This window comes from Schistocerca gregaria, chromosome 1 (genome assembly GCF_023897955.1).
Source record: "Schistocerca gregaria isolate iqSchGreg1 chromosome 1, iqSchGreg1.2, whole genome shotgun sequence".
Lineage (NCBI taxonomy): Eukaryota > Metazoa > Arthropoda > Insecta > Orthoptera > Acrididae > Schistocerca > Schistocerca gregaria.
Window position 1 is genome coordinate 73,227,392 of NC_064920.1, and position 19,473 is coordinate 73,246,864.

At 39.2% G+C, this 19,473-nt stretch overlaps 1 protein-coding gene across 2 annotated transcripts in view; it reads left to right on the forward strand.

The window, feature by feature from the left end:
* LOC126333765 (anaphase-promoting complex subunit 1) overlaps nt 1-19,473 on the forward strand; it is a 353,884-nt gene that overhangs the window by 111,629 nt on the left and 222,782 nt on the right. For both annotated transcript variants that reach the window (XM_049996770.1, XM_049996779.1), the window contains exons 11-12: nt 1,010-1,232; nt 1,334-1,394. In XM_049996770.1, coding sequence (XP_049852727.1) covers nt 1,010-1,232; nt 1,334-1,394 — 284 coding nt within the window. The remainder of the gene's footprint in view (nt 1-1,009; nt 1,233-1,333; nt 1,395-19,473) is intronic.

A 19,473-nucleotide genomic window follows, 5' to 3' on the forward strand; every position in this document is an offset into this window, starting at 1 on the left:
TGTGCAAACAGTGAAGGAAACTAAGAAGAGACTCAGAAAGGAAATTAGAATATAGGGAGAAGAAATAAAAGCATTGATGTTTACCAGTTACTTTACTTGATTATTCTGCCAAAGAGAGGGCAAAGAACTTGGAAAAATTAATAGAACAGAATGGATAATGAAGACCAACGTCAATAAACATAAAAAAGCATTAATGGAGTGTCGCTAGATTAAGTCAGGTGGTGAGTTAGATGTCGCAAGAGATGCCAAAAGAAGCACATGAGTTTTGCTATTTGGGCATCAAAATAAATGATGATGGCAAAAATAAAGAAGATATAAAATTTAGATGCAATAGTACAAAAAAATAAGCTAATGGGAGAAGTATACTACTATTGAATGTACATTTAAATGTTAGGAAGGACTCTCTGAAAGTAAGTTTAACCTTATATGGAAATGAAACATGGACCAAAAGCAGTACAAACAAGAAGAAAACAGACAAACACTGAATGTGTGTAGATCAGGTAAGTGATAAAGTACTGAATGAAATTAGGAACAAAAGAACTATATGACAAAACTTTTCTAAAAGAAGGTTTGGGCTGATAGGACCATTCTGAGGACCAGAGAGCAATTAATTTTATATTTGAAGGAAGTGTGTGTGTGTGTGTGTGTGTGTGTGTGTGTGTGTGTGTGTGTGGTGGTGGTGGTGGGGGTTTAAACATTATAGAGGAGGGCCAAGCCAAGGCTTGAATACAGTAATCAGGCAGGGTGCAGTTGTTATGCAGATATAAAAAAGCCTGCACAAGAGACTAGGACGGAGAGCTTCATCAAATCGATCTTCAGACTGACACCACCACCACCACCACCACCACCACCACCACCAATAATAACAGCAGCAACAACAATAATAACAAGTGTCACTTAAATTTTGTATTATTTGATGTAAGTGGCAGTTTTTGTACATAATACTGTAATGCAAAGCTTTCATCTTGTGGTTTGCATAACTAGCTTGTTAAACTGTCCTGTGTCTTAGACGAAGCAGTGCCATTTGGTCACCTAGTGGATCTGACTCTCTTCTGGACACACCAAAGTTTGAAGAAGCAGTGCGCCAGTTATCCCCTGTAGCACCACCACCAGCTCCGCCTGTTTCTCCAAATGAAAAAGTACCATTTAGTTCTTCATACTTGGAAGGAAGCCCACAGGCTGGTGGCCAGCTTGTGCATATCCGTGATCCAGTTGCTAACAGAATTACATTGGCAAGTTGCGGTTGCATTTTTGTCTCCTGTTTTTCAATTTGCTGTGAAATGACAACCTAGCTTTCTTAAAAAAACATTAAAACATTGCTCTTTTTTTACAGGAATATGCTGATGGGTCTCTGTTCCGTATGGCTCTCCCAGAACTTTGTACCTCACCTTTAGGTATGTCAGATGCCATTTACTCCATTGCGACAAAGTGCTGATGTCTTCATAATCAACCTGATTCTATTTTCATCAGTGTGAGAATGCTCTTTCTCTTATATGTAACTTGTACTATACCCCAAAATAATCCTCTGTTACAGTAATTGTGAACAGTAAACTAATAGAAGTGAAATATACAAGTCTGGAGATATCGGCACTTGTTTTATAACGTTGCTCCTAAGTGATAAACAGGTATATTTGTTAGTTCTGACGTATGCTATCTTGTGTCTTAAATTGCAGTCTCGTTGACTGCAGTATTTTGTTTGTGTACATCAAAACTTACTATATTGCTATTTCATATTTGGATGGTGTTTTTAAGTCCATGTGTTGATGTGTCTTCCTTCTAAAACGTATTAAAACTTTGTTTTTACCATTTGAGCTCCATTTCATTATGTCAAAGAAACAGTTATTGTATCTGTCTGTTTACCATCACACTGGTTTTTGAAACCAGAATCAGTGCCAAATGATGCACAATTCATTCAAATCTGTATAGTCCCTTTTCCAAAGAGAACTTAAATGGCTGTACTTGAGCTTGATGGAACAATATAAATATACTCTCAAATGTTCCAGTTCACTTTTGTGGTTAGTTACTTTGTGTTAACCAAAGGAATTTTTTAAAATTGTGATTTTTGTTACATTATCTGTTCAGTTTATTGGCCTAATAAAATTCCCTTCAGCACCCGGCAACTGACCATTGACAATTGTTTTACTTGTGGCGTTAAGTATGTTGCTTAGTGATGGTACCAGAAGTGATTCATATTTGTAAAACTGTATAGGACTTCAGTTCAAGTTATTTCAGATTATGTAAATTATTTATTTTGTAAGAAAAATGATGCAGATTCTCATATAAATTATTTATTATCACCACGGTTACAAATTGTAGTGATGAACAAAACAAAAGAACAGTATATGTGTATGGTGTCTGTTGTCTGTTCTTTTGGACATGTACGGAAGAACAGACACCATACACACATAATTACAGTGATCACAAACCGAGGATCATTTCTGTGCGAATGCAGGCATATGCTCGAACTCTGTGGGAATAGGCCTTGCCATGAGCATTGAGATTAATGGGCAGGTAACACTACTTCCATAGTTTATGGAGTAAGTTGAGAAAGTGGGTCCGCCGGGGGCCGTGCTTGGGATACGTCCGCACAGCTGCACTAATTCCTGTGTTCTCGTTGACTTAGGGGTTAGAATGCCTGCCTAGTAAGCAGAAGATCCCAAGATCGAATCCCAGTCGAGTACACATTTTCAACTCTACCCCATTGATTTCTATCAACTTCCTGTACACAGCTGATATTTGTAATTCATTGAAATTTCAAAAGAACAATACATTGTAACTGACATCTTGTGCCTGAGCCTGATTTTCTCCATGTACATACAAAAACTACTCCGTAGCATTTGCCTTGTCTGGTGCGTCACATGTGTTATCAGTTGGAAAACCTTTAAATCACCAATCCAAATCCTGTATTTTCTGTTCTGACAGTCATTGGACTTGGGTGATGAGCCATAATCACTTGACCAGGGTTGCACAAATTCACTGCTTGTGGTCATGGAACCCTCTTTCTTTCACCTGACCAGTAAAATCTTGTATATAATAATCTTGATTTATTTACTCTTCAGTTTGCTTAACAGCATAGTGTCCTTTCCCTTGCACAACCTTGATCATTTCGTAGTGCATAGTGCATGCAACCAGCTGCAAAATCAAACAGTACACTTGAATACTAACTTGAAGCATCTACTTGTTTCATTGTAGAACCAGATTGGTGTTTGTTGGCGTAGGAATACTCTTTTAATCCCAGCTTGCTGTTGCTGATGACAAGTCATTCTTATCCAGGGTCTTTCGGTATTCAGCACAGTCCATAACAGTTTAAAATGTGTTCTTAGTAAATATATTCACAAATTCTTTAAGGCATTCACAATTGCTAAGACTCCAAGCTCATAACCACCGTCTCTTTCCTCTTGAGATTGTATTTTGTAGTCATATAGGAGACTGGATGTTACTCGTCATCATCTGGAGAGAGTTTTGTAAAAACACAGCTTTGGCCTCCTTTTCTTGCATTGGTGAGTAGTTCAATTCAGTAAATCAAAGTTTGGCAGTTGTAGAGTAATTTGAGAAAAAACTTCTTAAAGTGTGCTGTTAGTCCTAGGAAACTTTGTGTTGTTGGTATAGATGCTGGTTCTGCAAAGTCTTGAACAACATTTATCTTCTCAGTAGGAGATCACATTTGTCCACATGTTCAAGAAAATCAACAGTTCTGTTCAAGAGGTGACACTTTACAAATTTAATTTCCAAGCCGTATTTTGCTGCAGTTTTTAATGCAAAGCTAACCCACAGAAGTGCCTCATTTTCACTCTTTGTTAGTATCATAATATTGTCCATGTAAATAATATATTATATTCTCTCAGGCCAGTGCCCAAAAGGCAATGTTTATAAAGTGCTTGAATGCTGCAAATTTTTTTACTTGTTCCGTAGATCATGAATACGACATTTCGTAATGATGTGGAATGTGTCACTTTAACATAAGTTTTACAGTTAATACTTCATATCTAAGAATTCATCTATTGAGTAGAAGGAGTTGTCATTCAGAAACTCTTTTAATTTGCTTTTAAATGTTTGTTGGTTATCTGTCAGCCTTTTAATACTATTTGGCAAATGACCAATGATTTTTGGGGAAGCAAAATTCACCCCTTTCTGTGCCAAAGTGAGATTTAATCCAGAATAGTGGATATTGTCCTTTTTTCTAGTGTTGTAGCTATGTACTTCGCTGTTATTTTTGAATTGTGATGGGTTATTAATGACAAATTTCACAAGTGAATATATGTATTGCGAAGGTACTGGGAATATCCCAAATTCCTTAAATAAGTGTCTGCAAGGTGATCTTAGATGGGCTCCATCTATTATTCTGGTTACATTCTTTTGTGCGATGAATACTTTCTCTCTTAATGACGAATTACCTCAAAATATAATGCCATATGAAAGCAGTGAATGAAAATAGGCATAATAGGCTAATTTACTAATATGTTTATCACCAAAATTTGCAGTAACCCTAATAGCATAAGTAGCTGAACCTATCCATTTCAGCAGATCATTGATATATTTCTTCCAATTCAATTTCTCTTCAATGCACACACCGAGAAATTTTGAGTATTCTAACTTAGCAACAACTTCCGTTCATAGTCTATATTTATCAATGGTGTTATGACATTTACTGTACAGAATTGTATTAACTGTGTTTTCTCAAAATTTAGTGTGAGTCCATTTTCATAGAACCACTTAATACTTTTCTGAAAGATATTATTTACAATTTCATCAGCTGATTCTTTCTTCTTGCGTGTGATTACTATATTTGTATCATCAGCAAAAAGAACTAACTTTGCATCTTCATGAATGTAGAGTGGCAAGTCATTAATATATATTAAGTACAATAAGGGACCCAGGACTGAACCCTGTGGGACACCATTCTTGATTCGTCCCCAGTTAGAGGACTCTGCTGGTTTTCGTAGACTATCTGTACTGTTAATTTCAACCTTCTGCATTCTTCCAGTTAAGTATGAATTAAACCATTTGTGCACTGTCCCAATCATACCACAATACTTAAAGCTTATCTAGAAGAATTTCATGATTTACACAATCAAAAGCCTTTGAGGGATCACAAAATATCCCAATGGTTAATGTTCGGTTATTCATTGCATTTAATATTTGATCAGTGAAAGCATATATAGCATTTTCTGTTGAAACGCCTTTCTGAAAACCAAATTGACGTTTTGTTGCTACTTCATTTTTACAAATATGTGAGGCTACTCTTGAATACATTACTTTTTCAAGATTTTTGGATAAAGCTGTAAGAAGTGAGATTGGGCGGTAATTGTTAGCATCAGAACTATCCCCTTTTTTATGCGGTAGTTTAACAATAGCATATTTCAGTCTAGCTGGAAAAATCCCTGTTTCAGTGAGGTACTTCATATGTGGCTGCGAATCCGACTTATCTGTTGGGAAAAACTTTTAGTACTCTGTTGGAAATGCCATCAATTCCACGTGATCTTTTACTTTTGAGTGAATTTATTATTTTCCTAATTTCAGTAGGAGAGATGGGTTGAATTTCAATTTTATCAAATTGCGTAGGTACTGCCTCTTCCATATACTACCTTGCATTTTCTAATGAATAGCTGGAACATATTTCATCTACATCACTTAACAAAAGATTATTAAAAATGTTTTCTACTTCTGAGTTCTTGTTAACAAACTTTTCATTGTGTTTGATAGAAATACAGTCTTCCTGTGCTCTCGGTTGCCCTGTTACCCTTTTCACAATATTCCAATTTTTTTTTAATTTTATTATCAGACGTGCTAATCTCAGACATAATGCACATACTTCGGGACTTTTTAATAACTTTTCTTAATACAGTGCAGTAGTTTTTATAATGTTTCATTGTTTCGGGATCATTACTCCTCCTAGCTGTAAGATACATTTCCCTTTTCTATTTACAAATTATTTTTATCCCTTTAGTAAACCATGGCTTTTTACATGGTTTCTTACAATTATATTTCACTGTTTTCTTAGGGAAACTGTTTGCAAATATACTCACAAAGGTATCATGAGATAGGTTAAATTTTAAATTAGCACCATGTTCCCTGTAAACCTCATCCCAGTCTAACTGGATATATACCATATACTGTAACTAGCTGTGCATCATGATCAGACAGACCATTCTTAACAGGAAAAGTTTTTATTTGATTAAATTTATCTTTGTCTATGAAAACATTATGATAGGTTAAAGTTAGATATAATGGGAATTAGTGAAGTTCGGTGGCAGGAGGAACGAGACTTCTGGTCAGGTGACTACAGGGTTATAAACACAAAATCAAATAGGAGTATGCAGGAGTAGGTTTAATAATGAATGGGAAAATAAGAATGCGGGTAAGCTACTACAAACAACATAGTAAACACATTATTGTGGCCAAGATAGATATGAAGCCCACACCTACTACAGTAGTACAAGTTTATATGCCAACTAGCTCTGCAGATGACGAAGAAATTGAAGAAATGTATGATGAAATAAAAGAAATTATTCAGATAGTGAAGGGAGATGAAAATTTAATAGTCATGGGTGACTGGAATTCGAGTGTAGGAAAAGGGAGAAAAGGAAACGAGTAGGTGGATATGGATTGGGGCTAAGAAATGAAAGAGGAAGCCGCCTGGTAGAATTTTGCACAGAGCACAACTTAATCATAGAAAAAACTTGGTTTAAGAATCATGAAAGAAGGTTGTATACATGGAAGAACCCTGGAGATACTAAAAGGTATCAGATAGATTATATAATGGTAAGACAGAGATTTAGGAACCAGGTTTTAAATTGTAAAACATTTCCAGGGGCAGATGTGGACTCTGACCACAATCTATTGGTTATGACCTGTAGATTAAAACTGAAGAAACTGCAAAAAGGTGGGAATTTAAGGAGATGGGATCTGGATAAACTGAAAGAACCAGAGGTTGTACAGAGTTTCAGGGAGGCCATAAGGGAACAATTGACAGGAATGGGGGAAAGAAATACAGTAGAAGAAGAATGGGTAGCTTTGAGGGATGAAGTAGTGAAGGCAGCAGAGGATCAAGTAGGTAAAAAGATGAGGGCTAGTAGAAATCCTTGGGTAACAGAAGAAATATTGAATTTAATTGATGAAAGAAGAAAATATAAAAATGCGCTAAATGAAGCAGGAGAAAAACGAATACAAACGTCTCAAAAATGAGATCGATGGGAAGTGCAAAATTGCTAAGCAGGAATGGCTAGAGGACAAATGTAAGGATGTAGAGGCTTATCTCACTAGGGGTAAGATAGATACTCCTACAGGAAAATTAAAGAGACGTTTGGAGGAAAGAGAACGACTTGTATGAACATCAAGAGCTCATATGGAAACCCAGTTTTAAGCAAAGAAGGGAAAGTAGAAAGGTGGAAGGAGTATATAGAGGGTCTATACAAGGGCGATGTACTTGAGGACAATATTATGGAAATGGAAGAGGATGTAGATGAAGATGAAATGGGAGATACGATACTGCGTGAAGAGTTTGACAGAGCACTGAAAGACCTGAGTCAAAACAAGGCTCCCGGAGTAGACAAAATTCCATTTGAACTACTCACGGACTTGGGAGGGCCAGTGCTGACAAAACTCTACCATTTGGTGAGCAAGATGTATGAAACAGGAGAAATACCCTCAGACTTCAAGAAGAATATAATAATTCCAATCCTAAAGAAAGCAGGTGTTGACAGATGTGAAAATTACCGAACTATCAGTTTAATCAGCCATAGCTGCAAAATACTAACACGAATTCTTTAGAGATGAATGTAAAAACTAGTAGAAGCCGACCTCAGGGAAGATCAGTTTGGATTCCATAGAAATACTGGAACACGTGAGCAATACTGACCTTACGACTTATCTTAGAAGAAAGATTAAGGAAAGGCAAACCTACGTTTCTAGCATTTGTAGACTTAGAGAAAGCTAATGACAATGTTGACTGTAATACTCTCTTTCAATTTCTAAAGTTGGCAGGGGTAAAATACAGGGAGCGAAAGGCTATTTACAATTTGTACAGAAACGAGATGGCAGTTATAAGAGTCGAGGGACATGAAAGGGAAGCAGTGGTTGGGAAAGGAGTAAGACAGGGTTGTAACCTCTCCCCGATGTTATTCAGTCTGTATATTGAGCAGGCAGTAAAGGAAACAAAAGAAAAATTTGGAGTAGGTATTAAAATCCATGGAGAAGAAATAAAAACTTTAAGGTTTTCCGATGACGTTGTAATTCTGTGAGAGACAGCAAAGGATTTGGAAGAGCAGCTGTATGGAATGGACAGTGTCTTGAGAGGAGTATATAAGATGAACATCAACAAAAGCAAAACGAGGATAATGGAATGTAGTCGAATTATGTCGTGTGATGCTGAGGGAATTAGATTAGGAAATGAGACACTTAAAGTAGTAAAGGTGTTTTGCTATTTGGGGAGCAAAATAACTGATGAGGATCGAAGTAGAGGGGATATAAAATGTAGACTGGCAATACTTAAAGAAATCTCTTAAATTTGTATGTAAACCTACGTCTAAAGTACGCAAAAACTGGCCATTATGTTTTTTTCTTCTTTTTTTTCTTCTTCGAGGAACGCTTTGAACCGAGTGAAACCTCCAATAGATTATATAAAACAGACTCTCTATAATGTCGTTACACTGTAATATTAACTTAATTGACAGTTATTATAGAATTAATTATGTACCTTGATGAGCTTAATTTTCAAGCATGAGTGATCTGCGCCAGTGCTCACAACCCTGAATTTGATAATCCAAATAGAACTTTCATGAACCTGAACTGCCCTGAGTGCGTCACAAACAAAGTACTCTTTTGGCCCTCCTCAAGATCTGAGTAAAATATCCATTCTATAGGTCTATACATAAAAGGAGGGAAAGGCAACCATTCGTCTACAGTGGATTGATGTGTAAAGCACAGTAACACATAACAGAAAACAGGATTGACATTAGCTTTCAAACACTAGCTATTTTTCCAGAAGTGGTACACAGATTTGCTCGCAGCCACCCAGACATCCAAATATACTCTCTATGGCCATGAATGTGTGTGCTGTTGCTGGAAAAAGAACTAGTGCTTGAACAGTAGTGTGAATGTCGTTGTCTGCTATGATTAATGTGCTTCATTCATCGAAACCGCTGTAGATGAGTGGTTGCCTTTCTATTATTTTACGTATTTCTCCATCCAGGAATTTTTGTTCTTTAGTGTAGTGTGCAGGCACTACTGGCATCTTGTAGTTTATCTAAAAGATCTGCTATAAGGGGCAACAGGTAGTGATTTTTCACTATAATGTTATTTAATTTTCTGTAGTCTATACAGATGTGACGCTATCCAGTTTTTTTTTTTTTTTTTTTTTTTTTTTTTTTTTTTTTTTTTTTTTTTTTTTTACAACTACAACCTGGCTAGCATATTTGGATGAACTTGGTTCTGTTATTCCTTGATAAAGCTACACCTGGACTAAGTAATCAACAATTTCACTCCCTTATAGTAACAATCATCTTGGTGTACTGTATGCTGGTTGCTCTACCCTCACAACAATCTTCATTCTGACATCAGTGGACTTTGTTTATTGGAGTGTGATTAGTCACTAAGTCTTCAAAATTTTCATTTGTTTCATCATTAACAGAGCTTCATATATCTTATTCTGGTCTGTATGCAATATGGATACACGTGAGACGAGTTTCACCTTCCCAGTAGTAAGTCCATCCTTGTTTATTAAAATTTTGGTTTGATGTAGAAGATCATTTACATTTATTATATCTAAATTCATAACATCTCTGTTGTTGTTGTTGTGGTTGTAGTTTTCACTCTAAAGATTTGTTTGATGCAAATCTCTCTTCTAGTTTATCTTGCACAAGCCTCTTCATTTATGGATAACTACTGCAACCGACTTACTCCTGAATCTGCTTGCAGTTTTCGTCTATTGGTCTTCTTCTGTGATTTTTATCTGCTGCACTTCCCTCCATTTCAATACTGACAATTCCTTGATGCCTCAGTGTGTGTCCTCTCAACCTACACCTTCTTTTAATCAAGTTGCACAATAAATTTCTCTTCTCTCCTGCTCTGTCCAGTACCTCTTTATCTAATATTTGGCATTCTTCCATAGCACTACATTTCAAAAGCTTCTATTCGTTCTTGTCTGAACTACTTATTGCCCATGTTTCAGTTCATACAAATTGCATTCCAGACAGACCTTCGGAAAATACTTCCTGACACTTAAATTTATATTACACATTAACAAATTGCTCTTTTCTAGGAACACTGTCTTTGCTGTAGCTGGCTTGCATTTTATATCTTCTGTACTTTGGCCACCAACAGTCATTTTGCTGTTCAAATAGCAAAACTTGCCTACTATTTTTAGTCTCATTTCCTAATCTGATCTGTGAAACGTTGCCTGATTTAATTTGACTATATTCCATTACCCTTGTTTTACTTTGGTTGATGCTTATGACCTATTTTCAAGACACTATCCACTCCAGTCAACTTCTCTTCCAAGGTTTTTTTCTGTCTCTGAAAAATTACGAAGTAAAATCTCAAATTTTTTATTTATTCTCCTTGAACCTTAATCTCTCTTTCAAATTTAGCTTTTGTTTCCTTTATTGCTTTCTCAATGTGCATATGAAATAATGTCGGGGATAAGCTACAGTCCTGTCTGTCTCCCCTCTCAACTGCTGCTTCCTTTTCAGGTACTGTATAACTGTAATCTGGCTTCTGTACCTTTTGCTCCCTGTTGATTCTATAGCTGTTATCTGGTTCCTGTTACATTTTGCTCCCTGTGTTTTACCTCTGCAGCCGTTAAAATTTTGAAGAGTATACTCCAGTCAAAATGTCGAAAACTGTCTTTAAGTCTACAAATGCTGTAAACATAGGTTTGCCTTCTTCAGTCTATTTTCTAACATGAGTCTTTAGGTCAGTATTGCCTCCTGTGTCCCTATATCCTTCCAGCACCCTAGCTCATCTTCCTTAAAGGTGGCTTTTATCAGTTTTTCCATTCTTCTGTAAATAATCTGTGTCAGTATTTTGCAGCCATGACTTTTTAAAGTGATGGCTCGATAATATTCACACCTATCAGCATCTGCCTTCTTTGTAATTGAGATTATTTACGTTCTTGAAATTTAGGGACTTGCATTCGTTCTCTCAAAGATCTCAATAATTCTGAAGGAATATCATCTACTCCGTGGTTCTTGTTTCGACTTAGCTATTTTAGTGGTCAATCATATCTCCCAACTCGTATTCATTTATTTCATCTTCCTTTTCTATGATATTGTCTAAGTTCATGTCCCGTGTACTGCTCTTCTTTATATTCTTTCCACCTCTCAGCTTTCCCTTCTTTGCTTGGTACTGGCTTGCCACATGAGCTCTTGATATTCATACAGTTGCTTTTCTTTTGTCCAAAGATCTCTCTTAATCTTTTTATTGACACAATCCATCTTCCCTAGTCAAACACAGTGTTTCCCAGTTCTGTTAGGACTGAGGCTAAGAAAAATACAAGTAATGAATTATGTTCATAAAATCACAGTCTTTATCCAAAATAGCCTCCCCCTGAATCAGAACACATCTGAAATTATTTTGAAACAGTGACTGTAGTCCTTTTTTTGAAGCTGTGTTTAGTAGTGCGGTAAATTTTCTTGGATGTCCCTAATTGAATCATAATGCTGTTCTTTCATTGCCAGCTTCAATTTGAGGGACAACCAAAGTTGCCTGGGGCCAAATCTGACAAATAGAGTGAGTGATCCAGGACTTTGATCCATTTTCTGGCCAAAAAACTTGTGCACAGTCCTCACGTTGTGGGGTTGGGTGATGTCATTTAGGAGCACCCGGGAACCGGCCTCTTGGTATTCATGCCAAATTCAATGAATTCTTGGCCACAATGTTGCTTCACGTCTCCACAGCCATTTTCCGATGAGTGTCAAGACGCATACTGTTACATTCATGGCCAGGATGTCTGCTGCAGCAATTTGATTTTCTACACAGCTGTTTTTGAGGCTCCAAGGATTGTAATGCCACAACTTGCTACAAGATAGTATTGCAGTTTGGAATTTCACACAAGAAGTCTTAACAGAACTTGTGCATACTGTGTACCTGCTTCTACAGCCTTGCACTTGTCCTTTAGCTGTTCCTGCATAACCATTTTCCACTTTCTGCCATTCTCATTGTTTAGAAATCTGTTTTTCGTTTTGTCTATGTCATTTTCTTTTTTATTTTCTCCTTTCATCAGCTAAACCCAGTATCTCCTGTGTTGTCTGGCGATTTCTACTAGACCTTGCTTTTCCTTCCCTCTTTCCTCACGAGGCGGCCGCCAGTTGTGGGGGCTCGAGGTTCTGTGTGTGTGTGTGTGTGTTTATGTGTTTTATTCGTTGTGCCTGTCTACCGGCGCTTTCCTGCTTGATAAGTCTTGGAATCTTTGTTTTTAATATATAGACCTTGTCATTTTACGTATTTGATCCTCTTCCGCCTTCACCTTTTCATCTCTCAGAGCTGTCCATTCATCATGTGGTGTAACATGTCGTTTTGAATATTGTAATGTGTTACCTACTGTTTACCTGATAAACTGATGATTACAATCTTTGAAAATTTTATTTGGTAGTGAGTTTTGGATCATGTACTGTTGGGAAGTTTGTTATTATTTGTGCATGCATGCTAGCTTTTAAGGACATCGTGCGTCTTCCAGATCGAGCAATGATGGCGGATTTGCTACACATTCTGGTACCTGCTGGTGGGGCAGTAATTCCATGGAGCCATTTCCTCGCTGAGGAAAGCAAGGCACCATAGAACAGTGTGGCTCTCATGGGCACAGCACTTGTCTGCTGGGATGGTGCCCCCAGGGTTCCTGAGCTGGGGACTGTTAAGCGCTGCTGGTCCTCTGTCATGTAAACTCTGGTTATGCTTCAGCAACCAGTGTTCGACGTGGCAGTGGAATGTTGTGTGTTACGGGGAACAGGGATCATAGTTTGGCCACTCGGATCACAGGGATGATAAAAACATCTATTAAAGAAATCTCAGTATCAAGGTGTGCTGTGCGCTGACTCAGTGGAATAGTCATTAGCGAGCAACCTCTGGGAAATCTGCCCCACCTCAGTTCTATAAAGTTTACAAAGGCATGTGGGGCTCAGTCTAGGTGGGGCTGCTGGTAGGATCAGTGCGCAATCTAACCCAAAAGGGCTCCTGTAACCAGTCCTTATTCAGAAATTATTGAGAGTGCTGCCATTTACAGGAACAAAGCGCATGTTGCTGACCAGAATGTGTTTTTAATAGCCAAATGGAAAGAGGGCACATTTTAGAAAGTTCCATCTTTCTGTATCAAGAGTGGTTTAGAGGGGATCTGTAGCACTTGAAAATCTGTCAACTGCTTGAAACATGGGACCCTGTTGATAGAAACGTCTGTTTCTCAAGAAGTAAAGAACCTCCAGACAGCTCAATGCTTCTGGGATTATGCAATCGAAACTGAACTGTGCAACACCTTGGACTACAGGAAAGGTGTTAAGTCATGCAGAAATGAGGCCAATATTCCCAGAGAGGAACTAAAAGCTGAGTGGGCCAAAGAAGGCATTGTTGATGTGCAAAACATCATGAATAGTGTGAATGGTGACCTGATCAAGTCAGACACGTTTAAACTTACTTTTAACAGAGAAACTTCCAGAGCATGTTAAGGCAGGTTTTCTTTGCCTAAGCATGCAACCTTATTTTCTCAACACATTTCATTGTTCTAAATGCCAGTGCTTTTGGCACGCTACTCTAGGTTGTAAGGGAAAAGCCACTTCTGGCAAAACCGGTAAGGCCACCCATGAAAGAGTTGGTTGTTCATCTCCTCTGAAGTGTTCAATTCCTCTAAGGATCATCCTGTCTGGATTAGGGACTGCAGTGTCTTCCTTCAAGAAAGGAAGCTGTAGGAGATAAAAATGATTAAGTGCATCCCACATGGTGAAGCCAAATAAATCTAAAAGGCCATGCAGCTACCCATGTTCGCTGCATGTTTGGCTTCTGTTCTCCAACAGCCAGTGCAAAATATCATTGCTGCTACACAAATGGAGGTTGCTAGTGTCTACATTAGTACTTGCATTTTGACACAATTCGTGTGTACTGTTGCAGTTATTTCAAACACCGTACCTCCTCCTTGAACATTAGAAAAGTTTGTGGTTGCCACCGTCGTGGAGGTCCCTGCCCTTGCAAGAGTTCAGTGTGGCCACTGTCCATCAGTGGCACTACCACAGCCATGGTTGTGGCTCCAAAGCCTGCCCAGGGTGGAAAACCAAAGCCAAAGGCAAAGAATCAGGTCCTGACGGAGACAGGAAGTAGGCAATCTGGTGATGTTGACGTCTCTCTCTCTCTCTCTCTCTCTCTCTCTCTCTCTCTGACATCTCTCACAGTGTGTCTTTGGAACCAGTAACTGATGAACCTTGATGCTGCACAGGACACTCGTCTCACTCCAAGACCAAAACTCCACCCTCTACAGCCACCCCTACCTGGCAGAAAGACAGGATGACATTGCAACCCCATGATAAATGGCTCCCATACTGCAATGGAACATTGAAGGGTTTAGGACATGTGAAGGAACTGAAACTCCTAGTACAGGTATGCCCACCTGTGCTTGTGTTTGCAGGAAACACATTTTAAAGCATATAATGCTCGTGTACTCCAGGGCTATACACTTCATTGCTAGGATCATCTCAATGGGGGTCAGGTCACCAGAGGAGTTGCTGTGTTTGTCAGCACTCCTCTGTTCTCTCCTCGGTTACAGATCTACAAGCAATAGTCATTGCAGTTCATGTGGGTCAAAAAGAGTCATTGCGTCGGCCATAGTTCTCTGACGCTTGGCTTCTTGCTCCGGCTACATGACTCTGCAATGGGTAGTGCTTGTGGCATACATGTCACTGTGTGCCATGTTTATAGGCTGTGTTTCTTGTTCAGATCAGAAGGAAGTGGCCAGTTTGCTGGTAGGTCTACCCTCTATTTTAAATGACGTTGAAATGAATGTGGTTAGAGTTTCAAGTTTTTGTGATCTGTCCAGCTTCTTTAAAAAAATTTTTGGGAACTGTTCTTAACATGTTGAGAGGTGACTAGCTCATCCGTTCTGTTTGTAGGTAGTCAGCCATTCAAATTTCTCTGTGCCATTGCTGTAGCTTCTCTGCCATTTCTTTTATGTTTTCACCCTAGATATAGCACCTTTAGTAATTCCTCCTTTGTTTTACTGTGTGTGAGATGGAGTGATTGTGTGAGTCGACGCAGGTGAGGTAGGGGTGAAGGAGTGAGTGAATGTCACTTTGTAGGTTTACTCCACTTGGAATTTTGACATTTTTAAACCTTTTAAAAACATTTGTTTCTTTTAATATTTGTAAGGACACTGATAACCTGTCATGCTGCAAACATCCCCTAGGCTGTGGCTAAGACATGTCTCCACAATATCCTTTCTTCCTGGAGTGATAGTAGTTCTGCAAGGTTCGCAGAAGAGCTTCTGTGAAGTTTGGAAGGTAGGAGATAGCTACTGGGAGAATTGAAGCTGTGGGGATGGGTCGTGATTTGTGCTTGGGTAGCTCAGCTGGCAGAGCACTTGCCTGCGAAGGCAAAGGTCCCGAGTTTGAGTCTAGGTCCAGCACACAGTTTTAATCTGCCAGGAAGTTTACACATTAACAACTTCAGAGAAAAATGATGCACTATTCTACTGTATTCCATTCTCCTGTTTCTATAAAATGTTACCTAATGCTTCTTTTGGAACTCTTAATAATCTCTGGTTCTGCCAAATTATCCAGTACCCATCTCTGTAATTGCCTACCTTTTTGAAATTTCTTAAGTTTTAATCTAAGCTCATAACCAATAAATTATGATCAGAGTCCATATCTGTCCCTGGAAATGTCTTACAGTTTAAAATGTCATTTTGAAGTCCCTTCCATACCATTATACTGTATAATCAGTCTGAAACCTTCCAGTGTCTGCTGGTTTCTTTATTTGTGGTTGGCAGGAGAGCCAACACCGTGTTACTAGAGGAGACCGAAAGGCACGCGATTTAGCTCGTGCAGGCTGGCGTGAGGTCTGGAATGGGACAAGGAAATTAGAATTTAGAAACAACGGATGTAGCTGGTGGAATACTTAACTTTAATCCATTAATGATGAACGTCACTCTTGATGGTACATAGTTCACAATATCGATAGTAACTGATAATGGCGCCTTGCTAGATCGTAGCTGAAGGCTATGCTAAACTATCTTCTCGGCAATTGAGAACGTAAGTAGGCAGTGAACCATCGCTAGCAAAGTTGGCTGTACAACTGGGGTGAGTGCTAGGAAGTCTCTTTAGACCTGCCACGTGGCGGCACCCGGTCTGCAATCACTGATAGTGGCAACACACGGGTCCGACGTATACTACCGGACCGCGGCCGATTTAAAGGCTACCACCTAGCAAGTGTGGTGTCTGGCGGTGACACCACACTGTTACATGAATCTTAAACAAAGTGGTAATAATGATTGAATTATGCTCTGTGTAAAGTTCTACCAGGTGCCTTCCTGTTTCATTCCTTTCCCCCAGTCCTTAATCTACGACTGTTTTCCCTTCTCTTTGTTTTGTTATTATCAAATTGAAGTCTCCCAAAAAATAGAATTTTCCTCTCCTTTAGCTATCTGAATTATTTCTTTTACCTCATCATGCATTCTTTCAATCTCTTCATATGCAGAACTAGTTGCTGAATAAACTTGTACCACTGTGGTGAGTTTTGGCTTTGTGTCTGTCTTGCCTACAGTAATGCATTCACTATGCTGTTCCTAGTAGCTCACCCACATTCCTATTTTTTATTCATTATTAGATCTTCTACTGTGATTCCCCTATTTGCTTTTTTGTTAATAACACTGGTCTCACCCAAGCCGAAGTCCTATTCTTCCTGCCTTCGCAGTTGACTAATTCCCATTATATCTACCTTCAACCTGTTCATTTCACATTCTAAATTTTCTAACCACCCTACCCAATTAACAGGTCCTACCTTCCATGCTCCAACATGTAGAATGCCAGTTTTGTTTTTCTTGATGAAAATATCCTCTTGAGTAGTCACCGCCCAAAGATCGGAGTGGGGGACTATTATGCTTCCAGAGTATTTTACCCAAGAAGGTGCCACCATCATTTAACCATACATGCATCATAAAACTGCATCCACTGGGGGGAAAATAATGGCTACAGTTTGCCCTTAGTTTCAGACATTTGTGCTGCTCTAGCGTAAGAAGACCATGTTGGCTGATGTTACAAATATCCCAAGTCAGTAAAGACCAAAAAAAGATCAAATAGGGAAAAAAGTTTGTGTAGTTGCAAATTTTTGTACAGTGGCAGGAATGGATGACATGAACAAAATCTAAAAATCCTGACAGGTGGGGTATGAGTGATGGGATCGCATTGAAAGATCATTCTTTTATGTTTTATGTGAATAACTCGAAAACTGTCGCTTCTAGCAAAAATGTTTCCCAGTACAAATTTAATCTACATTGAATTGCTTATAAAAAAGGGCCTATTCCTTTTTTCTCATAGTCTAATACACTATGTGATCAAAAGTATCTTGACACCTGGCTGAAAATTACTTACCAATTCGTGGTGCCCTCCATCGGTAATGCTGGAATTCAATATGGTGTTGGCCCACCTTGGCCTTTACAATAGCTTCCACTCTGGTTGGATACGTTCAATCAGGTGTCAGAAGGCTTCTTGATGAATGGCAGCCCATTCTTCACAGAGTGCTGCACTGAGGAGAGATATCGATGTTAGTCGGCGAGGCCTGGGATGAAGATGACATTCGAAAACATCCCGACGGTGTTCTGTACGATTCAGGTCAGGACTCTGTGCAAGACAGACCATTACCGGGATGTTGTTGTAGTGTAACCACTCCACCACAGGCCTCCATACCCAAATTGCTCTTCAACAGTGGGAAGCAAGAAGGTGCTTAAAACATCATGTGCCACGCGAAACAAAGTGTCCAAGCCCTATCCATGAAAAACACGACCACACCATAACACCACTGCCTCTGAATTTTACTGTTGGTACGACATATGCTGTCAGATGACATTCACCGAGCATTCGCCATACCTACACACTGCCATTGGATCGCCACATTGTGTACCATGATTCATCATGCCACACAATGTTTTTCCATTGTTCAGTCGTCCAATGTTTACGCTTCTCGCTCCAAGCGAGGCGTTGTTTGGCATTTACCAGCATGCTGTGTGGCGTATGAACAGCCGCTCAACCATGAAATGTTAGTTTTCTCACCTCACACCTAACTGTTATAGTACTTGCAGTGGATCCTGATGCAGTTAGGAATTCCTTTGTTCCTGTATGATGGTCTGGATAGATGTCTGCCTATTACACAATATGACCCTCTTCAACTGTCGGCGGTCTCTCTCAGCCAACAGATGAGATTGGCCTGTATGCTTTTGTGCTGTACGTCTCCCTTCACATTTCTACTTCACTATCATATCGGAAACAGTGGACCCAGGGATGTTTAGGAGCGTGGAAATCTCGTGTAGTCGCGAACAGACATATCACACAAGTGACATCCAATCACCTGGCCACGTTCAAAGTCCGTGAGTTCTGCGGAGTGCCCCATTCTGCTCTCTCATGATGTCTAATGAATACTGAGGTCGCTGATGTGGAGTACCTGGCAGTAGGTGGCAGCACAATGCACCTAATATGAAAAACATATGTTTCTGGGGGTGTCCGGATACTTTTGATCACATAGTGTAGTTCCCATGGTGAGTGTAGTTCCCACGTTGCAAGGATGAACAAATCAAAGATTATTAAAAGTAATGTTTTAATGGCAAAAAATTAATATTCTATGCTAAATCAAGTCAGTTAAGAACAAAATATTTAATATGTGTACCACATCTGTGTGCAGCAGAGCCATCCATTAGGATAAATTGTGTTCTGGGGATGTAGAAGGGTGGACTGGGGGGGGGGGGATTGATGCTTGAGGTAAGGCAGGTGATCGGATTGTGGGCTTATACTTCCCACCTTTGTAGGTCTACAAACTGAAGAGTGAGCAGGCAAGTCCCTGCTCTCTCCACTCCACTACATTGTAACAAGCAACTACAGAGTGTTTTACGAAGTTATATTGACTGTTTCACAGCTTGCCTTATGAATTATTGGTGACAGGAGTGGACAGTTGCCCCCGGGGAATGTTTATTTTGCACAAAGTGCATTAATACTGTTGTTGTTTTGTTGTGGTCTTCAGTCCTGAGACTGGTTTGATGCAGCTCTCCATGCTACTCTATCCTGCGCAAGCTTCATCTCCCAGTACCTACTGCAACTTACATCCTTCTGAATCTGCTTGGTGTACTCATCTCTTGGTCTCCCTCTACGATTTTTACCCTCCACGCTGCCCTCCAGTACTAAACCGGTGATCCCTTGATGCCTCAGAATATGTCCTACCAACTGATCCCTTCTTCTTGTCAAGTTGTGCCACAAACTTCTCTTCTCCCCAATCCCATTCAACACCTCATCATTAGTT